Source organism: Camelus ferus, chromosome 3 (assembly GCF_009834535.1).
Source record: "Camelus ferus isolate YT-003-E chromosome 3, BCGSAC_Cfer_1.0, whole genome shotgun sequence".
NCBI lineage: Eukaryota > Metazoa > Chordata > Mammalia > Artiodactyla > Camelidae > Camelus > Camelus ferus.
Window position 1 is genome coordinate 114,858,198 of NC_045698.1, and position 13,293 is coordinate 114,871,490.

Here is a 13,293-nt window from a genome sequence, read left to right on the forward strand (position 1 = left end):
GAAACAAAAAAGACCCTGAATAGACAAAAAAAAAATCTTGACAAAAAACAGAGCTGGAGGAATCACATTCCCTGACTTCAAACTATACAACAAAGCTATAGCAATCAAAACAGTATGGTACTGGCACAAAAAAGACTCAGAGAGCAATGGAACAGAATACCGAGCCCAGAAATATACCCACACACTTACAGTAAGTTACAACAATGGAGGCAAGAATATACAACAGGGAAAAAACAGTCTCTTCAATAAGTGGTGCTGGGAAAAGTGGACAGCTATGTGTATAAGAATTAAATTGCAACATTCTCCAATACATACATACATACATACATACATACATACATACATACATACATTCCCTAACACTCTATACAAAAATAAACTCAAAATGGATTAAAGATTTTAATGTACGACTAGATTACTATAAAACTCCTGGAGGAAAATATAGGCAGAACACTCTCTGGCATAAATTATAGCAATCCTTTTTGGAAATATGTCCCCTAAAGGGAAAAATAAACATATGGGACCAAATTAAATCTTAAAACTTTTACTCATCAAAGGCAACCATTGACAAAATGAAAAGACAACCTACTGAATAGGAGAAAACATTTGTAAATGATATCAGAGATAAAGGGTTAATATAAAACATATATAAACAGTTCATACAACTCAACAGTAAAAAACAAAAAACAGAGAGAGGGCCAAGATGGCGGAGTAGGACACTCGTAGCTCACCCTCTCCCACAAACACGTCAAGACTGACATCCACAGGCTCACCCAGCCAATCAGAACACCTCCTGAACTTTGACAGAACACCACCTTCTTCAAAAGACAAAATATGCCATGAATCTGGTAGGAGAAAAGGAAAAAAGAAGGAAGAAAAAGGAAAATAGTGTAGGACTGGTCTCACGGGGAGGGAGCAGCAAAGGAGGACGAGCACTCAATTGCTGGGTCCCTCCATCTCCAACGGAGAAGCCAGTGGGTCAGAGGGGGAGCCTCCGAGGCTCGGATCTGTAAGGAGCAGCCCTTGACTGACAGAACCAAGTTAAAGGAGCACAAAGGGAGTAGCTCACGGTGAAAAAGAGTATGAAAATGAATATATGCATATTCATGTACGACTGAAAAATTCTGCTGTACACCAGAAATTGACACAACATTATAAACTGGCTATAACTCAGTAAAAAAAAAAATCTAAAAAAGAAAAATAATATTTGCATAAATACACTAGAGCACATAGTGGAAAAAGTATCTGAAAGTCACATTTCTAATAAAAGAAAAGTGACTAGAATATATAAAGAACTTTTACAACTCAATAGTAAAGAAGTAGCCTAATTAAAAAATGGGGAACAAACTTAAACAGGTTATGTCTTCAAAGAAGATGTTTGGATGGCAAACTAGTGTATGAAAAGATTCTCAGTATAATTAATTACTAAGGAATTGCTAATTAAAATCACAGTGAGATACCATCATACACAAGCTGAAATGTTTAAAATTAAAAATTTGATCATACATAATGTTGGAAAGAATATGGAGTAACAGAGATTCTCTGTACTGTTAAATGGAATGCACAATGCTCTAACGATTTTGGAAAACAGATGGACAATTACTTAAGAATTTAGACATACGTATACATATAACTTAGCCATTTCCCTCTGAGGTATTTTGGGTTTGTACACAAGTGTTCACAAATATTGTACACAAGTATTTGTAATAGCCCCAAACTGGGAATATCTAAATATCTATCAATAGGTAAACAAATAAATTGTGGTATATCTGTACAATTGAATATGCGCTCATAAATAAAAACAATAAAATTTTGATACATTCAAAAAAATTATTTGAAAAGTTAATAGGCTGAGTAGCAGAATGTGGACACCTATGGAGCCAAACATGCTGCTCTAGTTTTAAATGTACTTAAGAAAGATTATTGTAATCACTTCATAATATATACAAGTATCAAATTATTATATTATACATCTGAATTTAATGTAATATTATATGCCAATTTTAACTCAATAGAAACAAGACAAATAGACTGTATTCATAAAATTAATAAAATGAAGAATAAAAATTAATAGTATGGTATCTTTCTGGAAGTAGAAAGTAAAGAGAAAACAGAAGAAATTATAAAACAAATATAAGTGCAGAAAAGTAAACTAAAATGGCACAAGAGAAAACACATTTTTTTTTTCAGGACAGAAGAAAGACCACAGTGGATGGTTGGCCAGGGTGTCTGCAAAAAAGGTTACCAGAAATTCTTTCCATTCCCATGTATACATGCTTTTCCTTCATCATAGCTGAGGTTTTTCACCTCTTAATGAGTCTTTTAACTTGCATTTACCAAAAGAATGTGGCAGAAGTAAATCAGTCTCAATTCTGGGCCAAGTCCTTAGGAAGTGTGGTATGTTCCACATACATTCTCACTGAGCCCTGAGTTACCTCATAAAGAAGTCCAGCTACCAGAGTGGGCATAAAAAGTGAATTCTGGCCATTTTCTATTTGGTAGGTGTTGCAGCCATTCCATCCAAGACATGAGGAATTTTAGTAAATGCCTGTTAGATGTTCCAGCCTGTTTTATTGCCCGAGCCATCGTCGACTGAAGGGTAAATGACTCTGACGCAGCTGAATACGGTCCATTTACCAAACCCCAGAACCATGAGTAATGAAATAATTGTCCTAAGCCACTACATTTTATGGTGCTTTTCCACAGAAATATAAAGTTAAATAGAAGTCAAGCAGGATAAGTTAACATACATACATGCACATGCAAAGACACAAACATATATCATAATGCATTATATGAACATAATGATGGAAAGAAAATGCTCAAATACATTTGTGACATGGTGGGTGGTGAAATTTCCTTTAAAAAAGAGTAAAATCCATATTTAAATGAAAATTTTTACTAGCAATGTTGAATGTAGGGAAGATGTTCCATACGTTCAAAGTTTTATGAGAAAATATCTTGGGTCCTAATTTTATACCCACTTAAACTACATTGCAAGAGTGAGGATGATCTCACATAATTTTCATATAATCAAGAACTTGGAAAATTTATATTTATATATATCCTTAGCGGAAGGATTTATTAGTAAATTGTATAGCCAAATGAAAAATTAATTGGAGAGGAAGAAGTAGAACAAAATATTAGTAAATATATTGTGAGATTTGAATTTCTTTGAATACTATATTTTTAAAAGATAATAAAATTCCAGGTGATCACTGAGCATTGATGATGTAAAGAGGAGGAGAAAGAAGGAAGCAAATGTGTAGAAATACTTTGCTCTTGTTGTTTTATTTGGAGTTAAGGTTATACAATATATACTTACATAAACATATATAAATACATTATATATATATATATATATAAACACACACACACACACACACACACATATTTGAAGCAAATAGAAGCCATATACATTGAAAAAAATAATGAGTGTTAAACAAGCAAAGATCAATCAATTATTCCAAAGAAAGCTAAGGGGAAAACTGACTTGAAACACAGGATAAAAAGATTGCTAAATACATAGGTAAAATACAACTAAACAACTAAAAGCAAGAAAGTAGGGATACATGATACACACACATAATATTAGACTGCAGGAAAAATTATAAATATGACTTGGTGATACTAACATTAAATGTTAGGGATCAAAAGATGGATTTTAAACATCTATCCATAATAATAAAAGAAATAAACTTAAAATAGCAGAAAATATATTTATTTGTGAAATGTTAACAAGTAATTCAGACCTGATAATGTTAATATAGTATTAAATAAAATTCAAAAAAAGACAATCAAATGATCAATGATAGATATTTCCTTACAAAAAGTAATAAAGTCTACAATCATAAACTTATAAAAACTGAGTTAATTTTAAATAAAAAAATTTAAAAATAGTTATAAATCAAGGAAATATTTATAATTCCTCATTCTTAGTGTAATCTTCAATGTGTTTTTCTCATGTAAAAACAGATGAAGTAATTCAAAATGTAAGGTGTGATTTTAAAACCAAATTAAAAACAGTAATTGCATAGAATTCATACAACCAAAAATAGAGAATAATTATTTTAAATTCTGGGAACATTCACAGAAATTGTTCTATTTTAGGCCAAATAATTTCACAAACATTAAAAAATTTGCTACATAGTAGTCATGTTTATTGGCAAAATCAAAAGCATTAAAATTAGAATACTATGGTGTTCATAAAGATGATAGAGAGTTTTATTGATGATGATAAGTAGACAAGCAGACATACATATGAGCATGAAGGGGTAAAGGGAAAGGCAGCTAAATGACCTGTAAAAAGAAGCCACATCAGGAGGATTCAGACCAGACCCATTGCCCTTAGCAGAGATTCCCACCCCAGAGTGTTCACAGTCACTGGACGGGGAAATACACAGCTCTCTCCATTTGATTTCCTGTCTTTGCTACCATTGGCCACAACTCCACCAGAAGTCAAAAGGGAAAGACTCCTAAGGGCTTCCAGAATAGAAAGGAGAGGTGGAAAATGTGGAGAGCAATTCTGGAAAAAGAAAAGTAAAGATCAAACACAATAGAACAAAATGTTTCCCCATTAAAAGAAATCAGATTTACTTTTGTCTCTAGATGGGGCAGAAAAGAAGCAGAGGGAGGGGTGCTGGTGGTGTCTATCAGTCCTTTAAGGGAAAGGCAATTAAACTTTTGTATAATCTTTTGGAATATTATCATGAATGTATTTAAGATGACTTAGTAATGCAGAGATTTTAGTTTGTTTTTGGTTAATAACTTCAGCCACCAGGAAATTAACTATTGCTCACAAACATTCCAACAACTTTTTCTTTATTGAGATGTAATTCACATATGCAGATTTAACGTATACAATGTGATGATTTGATACATGTATACGATGTGAAATATTTTGCACAGTAAAATAAATTAACACATCCTTTAACAGAAATACCATTGTTGTTATGATAGAATATTAAAGCTCTAGTCTAATAATTTATTTTCAGTGGATGCTAACATTTTTGGCTGTTGTTACCATGTTGCACAATAGATTCCTGGAAAACATCTATCTTGTATTGGACAGTTTCTACCCTTTGAGAAACATCACCCCATTTCTCCCACCACTCAGCTCCTGATAGCCAGCATTCTACTTTGTTCCTATGAATTCTATGATTTTAGATTTCTCATACAAGTATCATCATACAGTATTTGTCTTTCTCTTTTTGGCCTATTTTCCTTAGCATGATGCCCTCAAGGTTTGCCACAAATGACAGGATTTTTTTCCCTTCGTTTTTTATTGTTGAATAATATTCCGGTGTGTTTGTGTGTGTGTACATGTACCACATTGCGTACATATATCACATTTTCTTTATGTGTTTACCCATTGATGGACACTTATATTGTTTCCATGTCTTGGATACAGCAAATAATCCATAATCTTAGCAGATTTTAATGTCAAGGAAAGGGGATTCACAGCAGGATAATGCCTTAGGGACTGTGACTCCATCTTGGGGTTGAGTTCTTGAGGTTTCATAGAAAACCTGGATGGAACAGAAAAGGTCGTAACAATCAGAGTGCTTTACAGGGTGCTACATTCCTCTTAACCTCAATGAATCTTCCTGGCATGGCGGAGGAACTCTGGAGGGTCTGTCCATTCGACTGTCACCTTCTTCCTGGAGCATAGCCTCTGGGTTAAAGCTATTTTCAGTAAGGAATGTATAGGGAGGGGAGAGCGTAATGTTTGGGGGAGTTTGAGGGTTGCTTAGTATAAAAAACAGCAAGGGAGAAAAAATAAGTTTCAGAATTTCTTAGAATAAATCAGCAAACAATTTTAGCATCAGGGAAGCCAGTTTGTTAGTTTGTTTCCCAATCCTTCAAGCTCACTGCCTGGCTCTGAGACAAAAATGATAGCTAATGGATTTTGTTCCTCAAAGTCCCCTGATGGTTTTTGCTGAAGTGTGTCTTGCAATCATAATAAGAACCACAAGGGTAAGTGCAGCCAGAACACTGACCCTGGTAAGGGAGTAATGTCTACGGAGGTTGGTTTTGAGTAATATGGACCCGGGCAGATGCCTCGGGCATCCCTGGGCTACAGCATCACTGTCAGTAAGCTGGGACCAACACAGCAGGCATTTAATGCAGGGGTGGACCACAAGGAGCTTTCATAAAGGCTTTGGACCCATTTGCACACCTAATCATGTTCTTGCACACATTTAGGCTCTGAGAGTTCATTTGCATTTTATTTCAGCCTAACTACTGGATAAGACATACAGCAAATGAGGCAATAATGTTAACACAGTAGAGAGGGCAGGTTGAAAGATTCAGTTTACCTTGTAGTAAATATTCTCTGTTTAATTTTACCTCTATTTTTAAAATTTGGAAATATTTAGTTTTATCATTATGAACATTATTTCCTAAAGAAAAGTAGGCAGCCAACAATTAAAGTATGACAAACAGGCCAAATTTTATTCAAATCTGGGGGTCCATATGGATTTTGTTTCCTAGGAGAGGTTCTGAAAAAGGGCATGCCCTTCTGTAATTGAAGTCGAGGGACTGAGTGCTCTGTGGGGGTAAAGGACTTAAGGTCCATGATACCATATGATGGCTCAGTCTCTGAAAATGTGAATCCTTTGGATCATTTGAATAACGGCTGCTGACTCTATTCTAGAAGAGACAGAAGGGAAGCTTGCAATGTGACTCAGAGTCAAAGAGTGATTCTCATTTTCTGGTTCAGAGGTCCTAGAATTTATTTGGTGAACTGCCACCTGTAAGTATAAATATAAGATAAATTCTTTTCTGAGAATCTGTTTCCTCCTTGATTGACCTTAAATGCATTTGGTGAGAGAGAGAGACAGAGAGAGGGAGAGAGAGAAACTGTGTGTGAAAAAGTTTTTGTAACACTATATAGATTATACAAATACAAGGCTTTCTCAGCCTTGATTTTAAAATTATGCTGTATATTTTTATAAGTTCACCATATTATGTCCCATTTTTCACAACATCCTGGGAATATCAACATTTCCTTTCACATCCTAGTCTCTCTTTCTCCTTCAGGCTAAAAATAAGGGAGAAGAGAAAAGACAGAATCATTTTCCTTAAATTATTTTTCATTTATTAGAAATAGTTATTAAATAAATGTGAAATATCTATGATAAACCTAATTATCATTTAGTTGTGAGATGCAACTTCAAAATGAATTTATAGAAACAATCACATACCAGGTGACTTTAATATACTGCTTTGAAAGGGATTCATGGACATTTAGACGTAAAAAATTTCCTCACACCACCTCGTACAAATTTTCAATTTACAAATTATTGGAGGAAATGATGTGACCCCAAACAGAACTCAGTTTCCTTATTTATGTTTCAAAATATATCAGTTACTAAAATTCTCAGAATCGATGCCATCAATAGCAGAAAAAAAAAAAAGAAAAATATGACATTTGATTGAAATAAATTATACATTATGTGAAACTTATAAGATCTGGAAATATGGAATGTTCCAGAATGCATGGTTGGAAATCTTCAGTTTTATAATGTTGCAAGGTCTAGAGAAAACCTAGGCCCGGTGCAGCTGGGCCTTCTCCCAGAGTCCTTTGCCCACCACAGTCCATGAATTATGTTGTCTTTTCTTCTCTCTTATCCATTAATATTTCAAGGTATCTAATCATCTAAGGCTTTCAGTCCTCAATCTTATTTTCCCCCCCTTTTTCCTTTATGTTATCAGCTCTTGTTTTACAATTCATTTCCTCATATGCCTCCACATTTCTTCCATACACTTAATTCTGCCCTTCTTAAATAACTTCTTTTCTTTAAAGTGGTTTTTTTTTTTCATCTTCCTGGGACTTATTCTCCAATTTCTTTTAACAATTGGCATGACAAGAATATAGAAATAGCAAAATGTTCTAGCTGGGATGTTAAAATTTCACAGTTTTATGTTTAATTATAACACTGAATCAAAATTTTAAATTACGAGAAGAAAGAAAGAAGCTGGTGGGTCTTTATGCTGACTACATTGGGAATAAGACTATATGTGTTACTTAAAGTTATCAATATTTTCATGTATTTTTGTCACAGAAAATTAGGATTCCATCAACATGTATTCATCATTAAAACAGGTGAATGTATCTAACACATACTAGTTATACAAAGAGAGGAATTTGTGACTGAAGGGGTAATTCTCCAGTTTCAATATTCAGCATATCTCATTCTGCAAGGCACTCTTCTATGCTCAAATGTTAGAAATGGGAATAAAGCGGGGTTTTGTTTTAGAATAATAGCATAACATTTTAATTCTCTGAAAATAAAGCCTGTCATTTTTGCGTGTTATTTTAAAAAAGCAAAAAACCTCTCTGAGAAGAGTTCTATCTTTAACTATAATCAACAAAAGTTAATTTTGAGTATTATTACATAACCAGGGTATTTCCTAGGGAAAAATTTCTGCAGCAGACAGATTTTGAACTAATTTACCCATTCTAGATAGAATGTTTTGATAGGCATGGGCCATCTGTCATTAAAATGTCACTTGTACAACAGTTACAAGAATCATTTCTGTCCTTGGAGATACACATTATTTGGTGTCATGTATACAATAATACATGTAGGTTGTGAATTTTAAATAGAAAAAAGCTTAAGGTATCTCTATTTATGCCCCTGCTCATTGAAATGTCAAAATAAAAAGTAGATAATTGGAATTTACTTGTTATTTAATCCAATTCCACAGAACATATTTGAAAACTACTACTTGTTTAGAATTTTTTTCAGTGGAATTAAAGATCGACCCCATGGATAAACACTCACTATGATAAACAGCTCGGGGTCAGTGGGTTTTCATTTTCAAAAGCATGATATGAGACATAACTTAGATTTTTTTAAAGGGTGTATTTAAAATAAGACCATGAGAAAAATAAGAGAAAAATAAATTACCTTATTTCAAGATTTGAAGTCTGGAAGGCCAGAAGCATTTTAGTGAAGTATATCAGACAGGGGGGAAAATGAGGGTCTCCTTCAGAGTGAGTTTTATTTGGTGTACAATTACTTTGAGACTCTATAAGACCCATGTCTTTATAACATGATATTTTAGAAGCAGAGTGAAATATATGGCAGCTAGAAACCAATAGCCTTTAACAGAGACCTGATGGATGCTTATATTTCCCACCAGTACCCTCCATCCTCCACTGTTACTGCCTGTGGTTTACTTGGTACCCTTGGATATGGCAGGTATCCTTGGATATGGCAGGTATCTTCCACCTCATTGCGATGCTTGCAGACTTAACCCAGCCAACCTGTCATATTTCAGCCACTGAGAGATTTTTCTCAGTGAAAAATTATTTCACATCACTCCACATCTTCATGCTACACCTGAAAATATTTCTTTGGTAAATTCATAAATAAAAACAAAATAGAAGGATGCCATTCTGGCTATGATCTGATTCCTCATACCTCTCCAGGTTCATTGTCGCAGTGCTGACCCCACTCCACCCAAGTATGTCTTGGGTTCTGCCCAAGAACCCAAATTCAAATTGTAAGAGGTTAGGTATTTCTTACAGTCATGCCTTTACTCATTGTGGTTGAACAAGCCCCATCAGGGCCCAAAAGGGCACACTGCAGTAAAACTTTTAAAGCACACAGAGGGGTTTTCCTTTGCTCCTAGAAGTTAATGCCACTCAACTTATAACATTTTATTGTTATAAAAAAAAAAAAGAAAGTTACCCTCCATGCCACCCTTACATCTTGTCCAGGTTGGAAAAAGCAAAATATTCTCAAAATAGAAGTAAATATCTTTTACTTCCCTAAGGGGAAAAAAATAAGTGGGGCTTTTGATGAATTAAGAAAAAAACTCCAAAGTTCAGTCTGAGACAGTAAAGTTAAAATGTAACGTTATTAAACACTTCTCTGAATACAAGTATGCAGATTTCCCTATGGGGTAATAATTCTGATCCAATATAGTCTTTCACTGGTCCAGTATCACACACGAGGAGGGGGCAGGAAGGTAGGGGGAATCCAGAGAAGAGGAAATTAGTAGTTATTAAGGAGAGCGCAGGCTGGAGACAAGTTAGGACTAAAAGATATAAAGGGATTCCATGTGAACAGGGATGGTTCATAAAATTGAGCAACAAAGTATGTGTAATTATTTTTCCTCCTATGTTTTCTCTATTGACTGTGTATCTGTGGGAAAACCATCAGTAACTTCATATATACTTCAGTTTTCTTTTCTGGAAAATAAAGAAAATACTTATTGAAGTTCTTGTTTGTGATGTTTGGATAGGGAACCAAGAAGAGACCACTGGACCAAGTCGCATAGCTTACTGGGACTAAAGGGGAGGTAGCTGAAGTTTAGTGAGGACGTCTTTGACATGCATGCAGTTGCGTTTGAGTGCATTGCCACAGTATGCATTTGAAAACTAAATTAGTACACACGCTTGTGTCCACTCTGGAACTTGTAGGTGAAGCAAGTGATCCAGGATGGTTTGGAGAAACCAGACCTTCGATTTTGACTTCATCCTGTTAGGAATCTTCGATCACAGCCCCACCCACATCTTCCTCTTCTCTCTGGTCTTGGGCATCTTCTCAGTGGCTTTCGTGGGAAATACTGCCATGGTTCTCCTCATCCACCTGGACACCCAGCTCCACACCCCCATGTACTTCCTGCTCAGCCAGCTCTCCCTCATGGACCTGATGCTCATCTCTACCACTGTCCCCAAGATGGCCTTCAACTACCTGTCTGGCAGGAAACTCATCTCTCTAGCAGGTTGTGGAACTCAGATCTTTTTCTACGTTTCCCTGCTTGGAGCTGAATGTTTCCTGTTGGCTGTCATGGCCTATGACCGCTATGTGGCTATATGCCACCCACTTCGATACACTATTCTAATGAATCCGAAACTCTGTGTCCTCATGACTGTTTCTTCCTGGGTCTTGGGCTCTCTTGATGGCATCATTGTGCTCACAGCCACCCTCTCATTCTCATACTGCGGCTCCCTGGAGATCCATCACTTTTTCTGTGATGTTGCTGCTCTGTTACCGCTGTCTTGTACAGACACCTCTACTTTTGAAAGACTGCTTTTCATCTGTTGTGTGGTGATGCTAGTCTTTCCGGTGTCTGTGATCGTCGGTTCCTATTCACGAGTCCTTGGAGCTGTCATCGGCATGGGCTCTGAGGAACGTCGCCGCAGAGCCTTCACCACCTGCTCCTCCCATCTGTCTGTGGTTGGACTCTATTATGGTGCTGCCATGTTTATGTACATGAGACCAGCTTCCAACCACACACCAACCCAGGATAAGATGGTCTCAGCCTTTTACACAATCCTCACTCCCATGCTAAACCCTCTTATCTACAGTCTTCGCAACAAAGAGGTAGCCAGGGGATTTCAGAAACTGCTGAAGAAAAGAAAATTAATATAACTTCATCCAACATCTTTGAGCGTCCACTCTGGTCAACACTCCTTCCAGGGACTGAAGTCCCTTCCGTCATCTTATTCTCCTAGAGTTCTTTTTTTCCACTTTCCCCCCAATATTAAATAGCTTTATTTAGTATAGTGTTATAGAAACATCACAAGTAAAGAAGGCAATTTAGACAAGAGCATAAGCTGCTTAGTCCCTGTGAATTTCAATATTAATTAATGTGCTTTCTTCACTAAATTGTTCACTGTAACTTTGTTGAAAATCAGTTGGCTGTAGATGAATATAATTACTCTTGGACACAGTTCTATTTCACACATCTTTATATCTATCCTCAGGTTGTTGCTGCACTGCCCTGATTTCTATGGCCTTATTGTTAAGGGAAAAGTAAAAAAGTGTAAGTTCTCTTTGTTCATCTTGGTAACACATTGCTTAGGCTATTCCGGGTATCTTGAGTTTCCATGTAAACTTTAGGATCAGCTTGTCATCTTCTGAAAAAGAGCAGCTGAAATTTTTGTAGAGATCATGTTGCATCTATAAACCAATTTGGGGACTTTCTCCAACTTCACAATAATAAATCTTACAATTCATGGACAACACAATATCTTTGATACTTTTCTTTTAATATTTCTTTCTTTCAAGATTTTGCATTTTCTGGTGTACAAATTGTGTGCTATTTTGTAAAATTTATTAATAACTTATTTTTGATGATATTACAAACCGACTGTTTACTTAATTTGCTTTTATTCCATAGTTGTAATGTATTACTATTGCATATTTCTGTGTCATTTATATATTATCTGAATGGAAACAAACCTGTGATAAAGCACTGTCTTTCTAGTTGTTGCTCATGTGGCTTTCAATTATGATCATTTATAACTAAAATCAGTAATGATTCTGTGGGATAGTCACTGTTTTGAGTCATTTCCTTTTCTATTGCTTATTAATTAATTCAACTATTATTGACCGAATGTAAACTGTATGACAAACAATGTGCTTTTATACAGGGTTAAAAATTAGCTCTGTATTATTGTTTATGTAAGAAGTTTGTTATTAAGGAAAAGAGAAATAATAAGATGTAGATAAATTACAATGCATTTTAAAAGTTGCGATCAGCATAATTTTGTGGTGGCCAGCCATAATTTTTCATCCAAATTTCAGAGACTATGAACATGATGGATGTTACTCCTTTAGTTGTCACATTACATGGCCAAAAGGCATTTTGCAAATGAAGGTAAAGTCAATTGATAATAAAGGCAATTTGCAATTGAAGGCAAAGTCAGTTGACCTTATTATTAGATTTTTACGTGTTTATGGCTAACCAAATCACATAAGTGCTTTAGAGAAAAGAGTAAAAGGAGAAGAAAGACTGAAGCAAATCATGAGAGTACTATGGCATGTCATCCGTGGCTTTAAAGATGGAGGGGGCCATGTGCAAAAAGCAGGTTGTGGGAGTTGAGAGCAATCTCTGGCTCATAGGCAGTAAAGAAACAGTGACATCAGTCCTATGACCTTGTAGGACAAAAATATGCAAATAACCTGAATGAGACTGGAAACTGTCTACATAGTCTCCAATAAAAGCTAGTCCATCTGCGAGAACCTAAGAAGGGAATCTAACCAACTATACCTGGACGTCTAATATACGCGACTCTAAAATAATGAGTCAGTATTGATTCCGGGCATTAAGTTTGTGGTAATTTGCCACAGAAAAATAGAAAACCAACATAGGTCATGAGAGTAATTCACTTAAAAAAAAAATAGTGGTAGGAGTTCTTAGCGCAATTAAGAATACTTAAAATCTCTGGGACTGCTTCCTTGCTGAGTTGGCTTTTGTGATATTCCATTTAAATAAATAGGAACTTTTCTGCAAAGAATGGTTATAAAGAAATCATGGGAGACTGCAATG

The 13,293-nt window shown here is 35.4% G+C and overlaps 1 protein-coding gene across 1 annotated transcript; it reads left to right on the plus strand.

Moving 5' to 3' along the window:
• Positions 1-10,342: 10,342 nt before the first annotated feature.
• Positions 10,343-11,390, plus strand: LOC102523374 (olfactory receptor 2M4). Its single transcript, XM_006177996.2, has one exon. The coding sequence runs from the start codon at positions 10,455-10,457 to the stop codon at positions 11,388-11,390; it is 936 nt and encodes a 311-aa protein (XP_006178058.2). The 5' UTR covers positions 10,343-10,454.
• The last annotated feature ends 1,903 nt before the right edge of the window (positions 11,391-13,293 follow it).

Coding starts and splice junctions, on each gene's coding strand:
- LOC102523374 (XM_006177996.2), top strand. CDS start 10,455: ATGGTTTGGAGAAACCAGACCTTCGATTTTGACTTCATCCTGTTAGGA.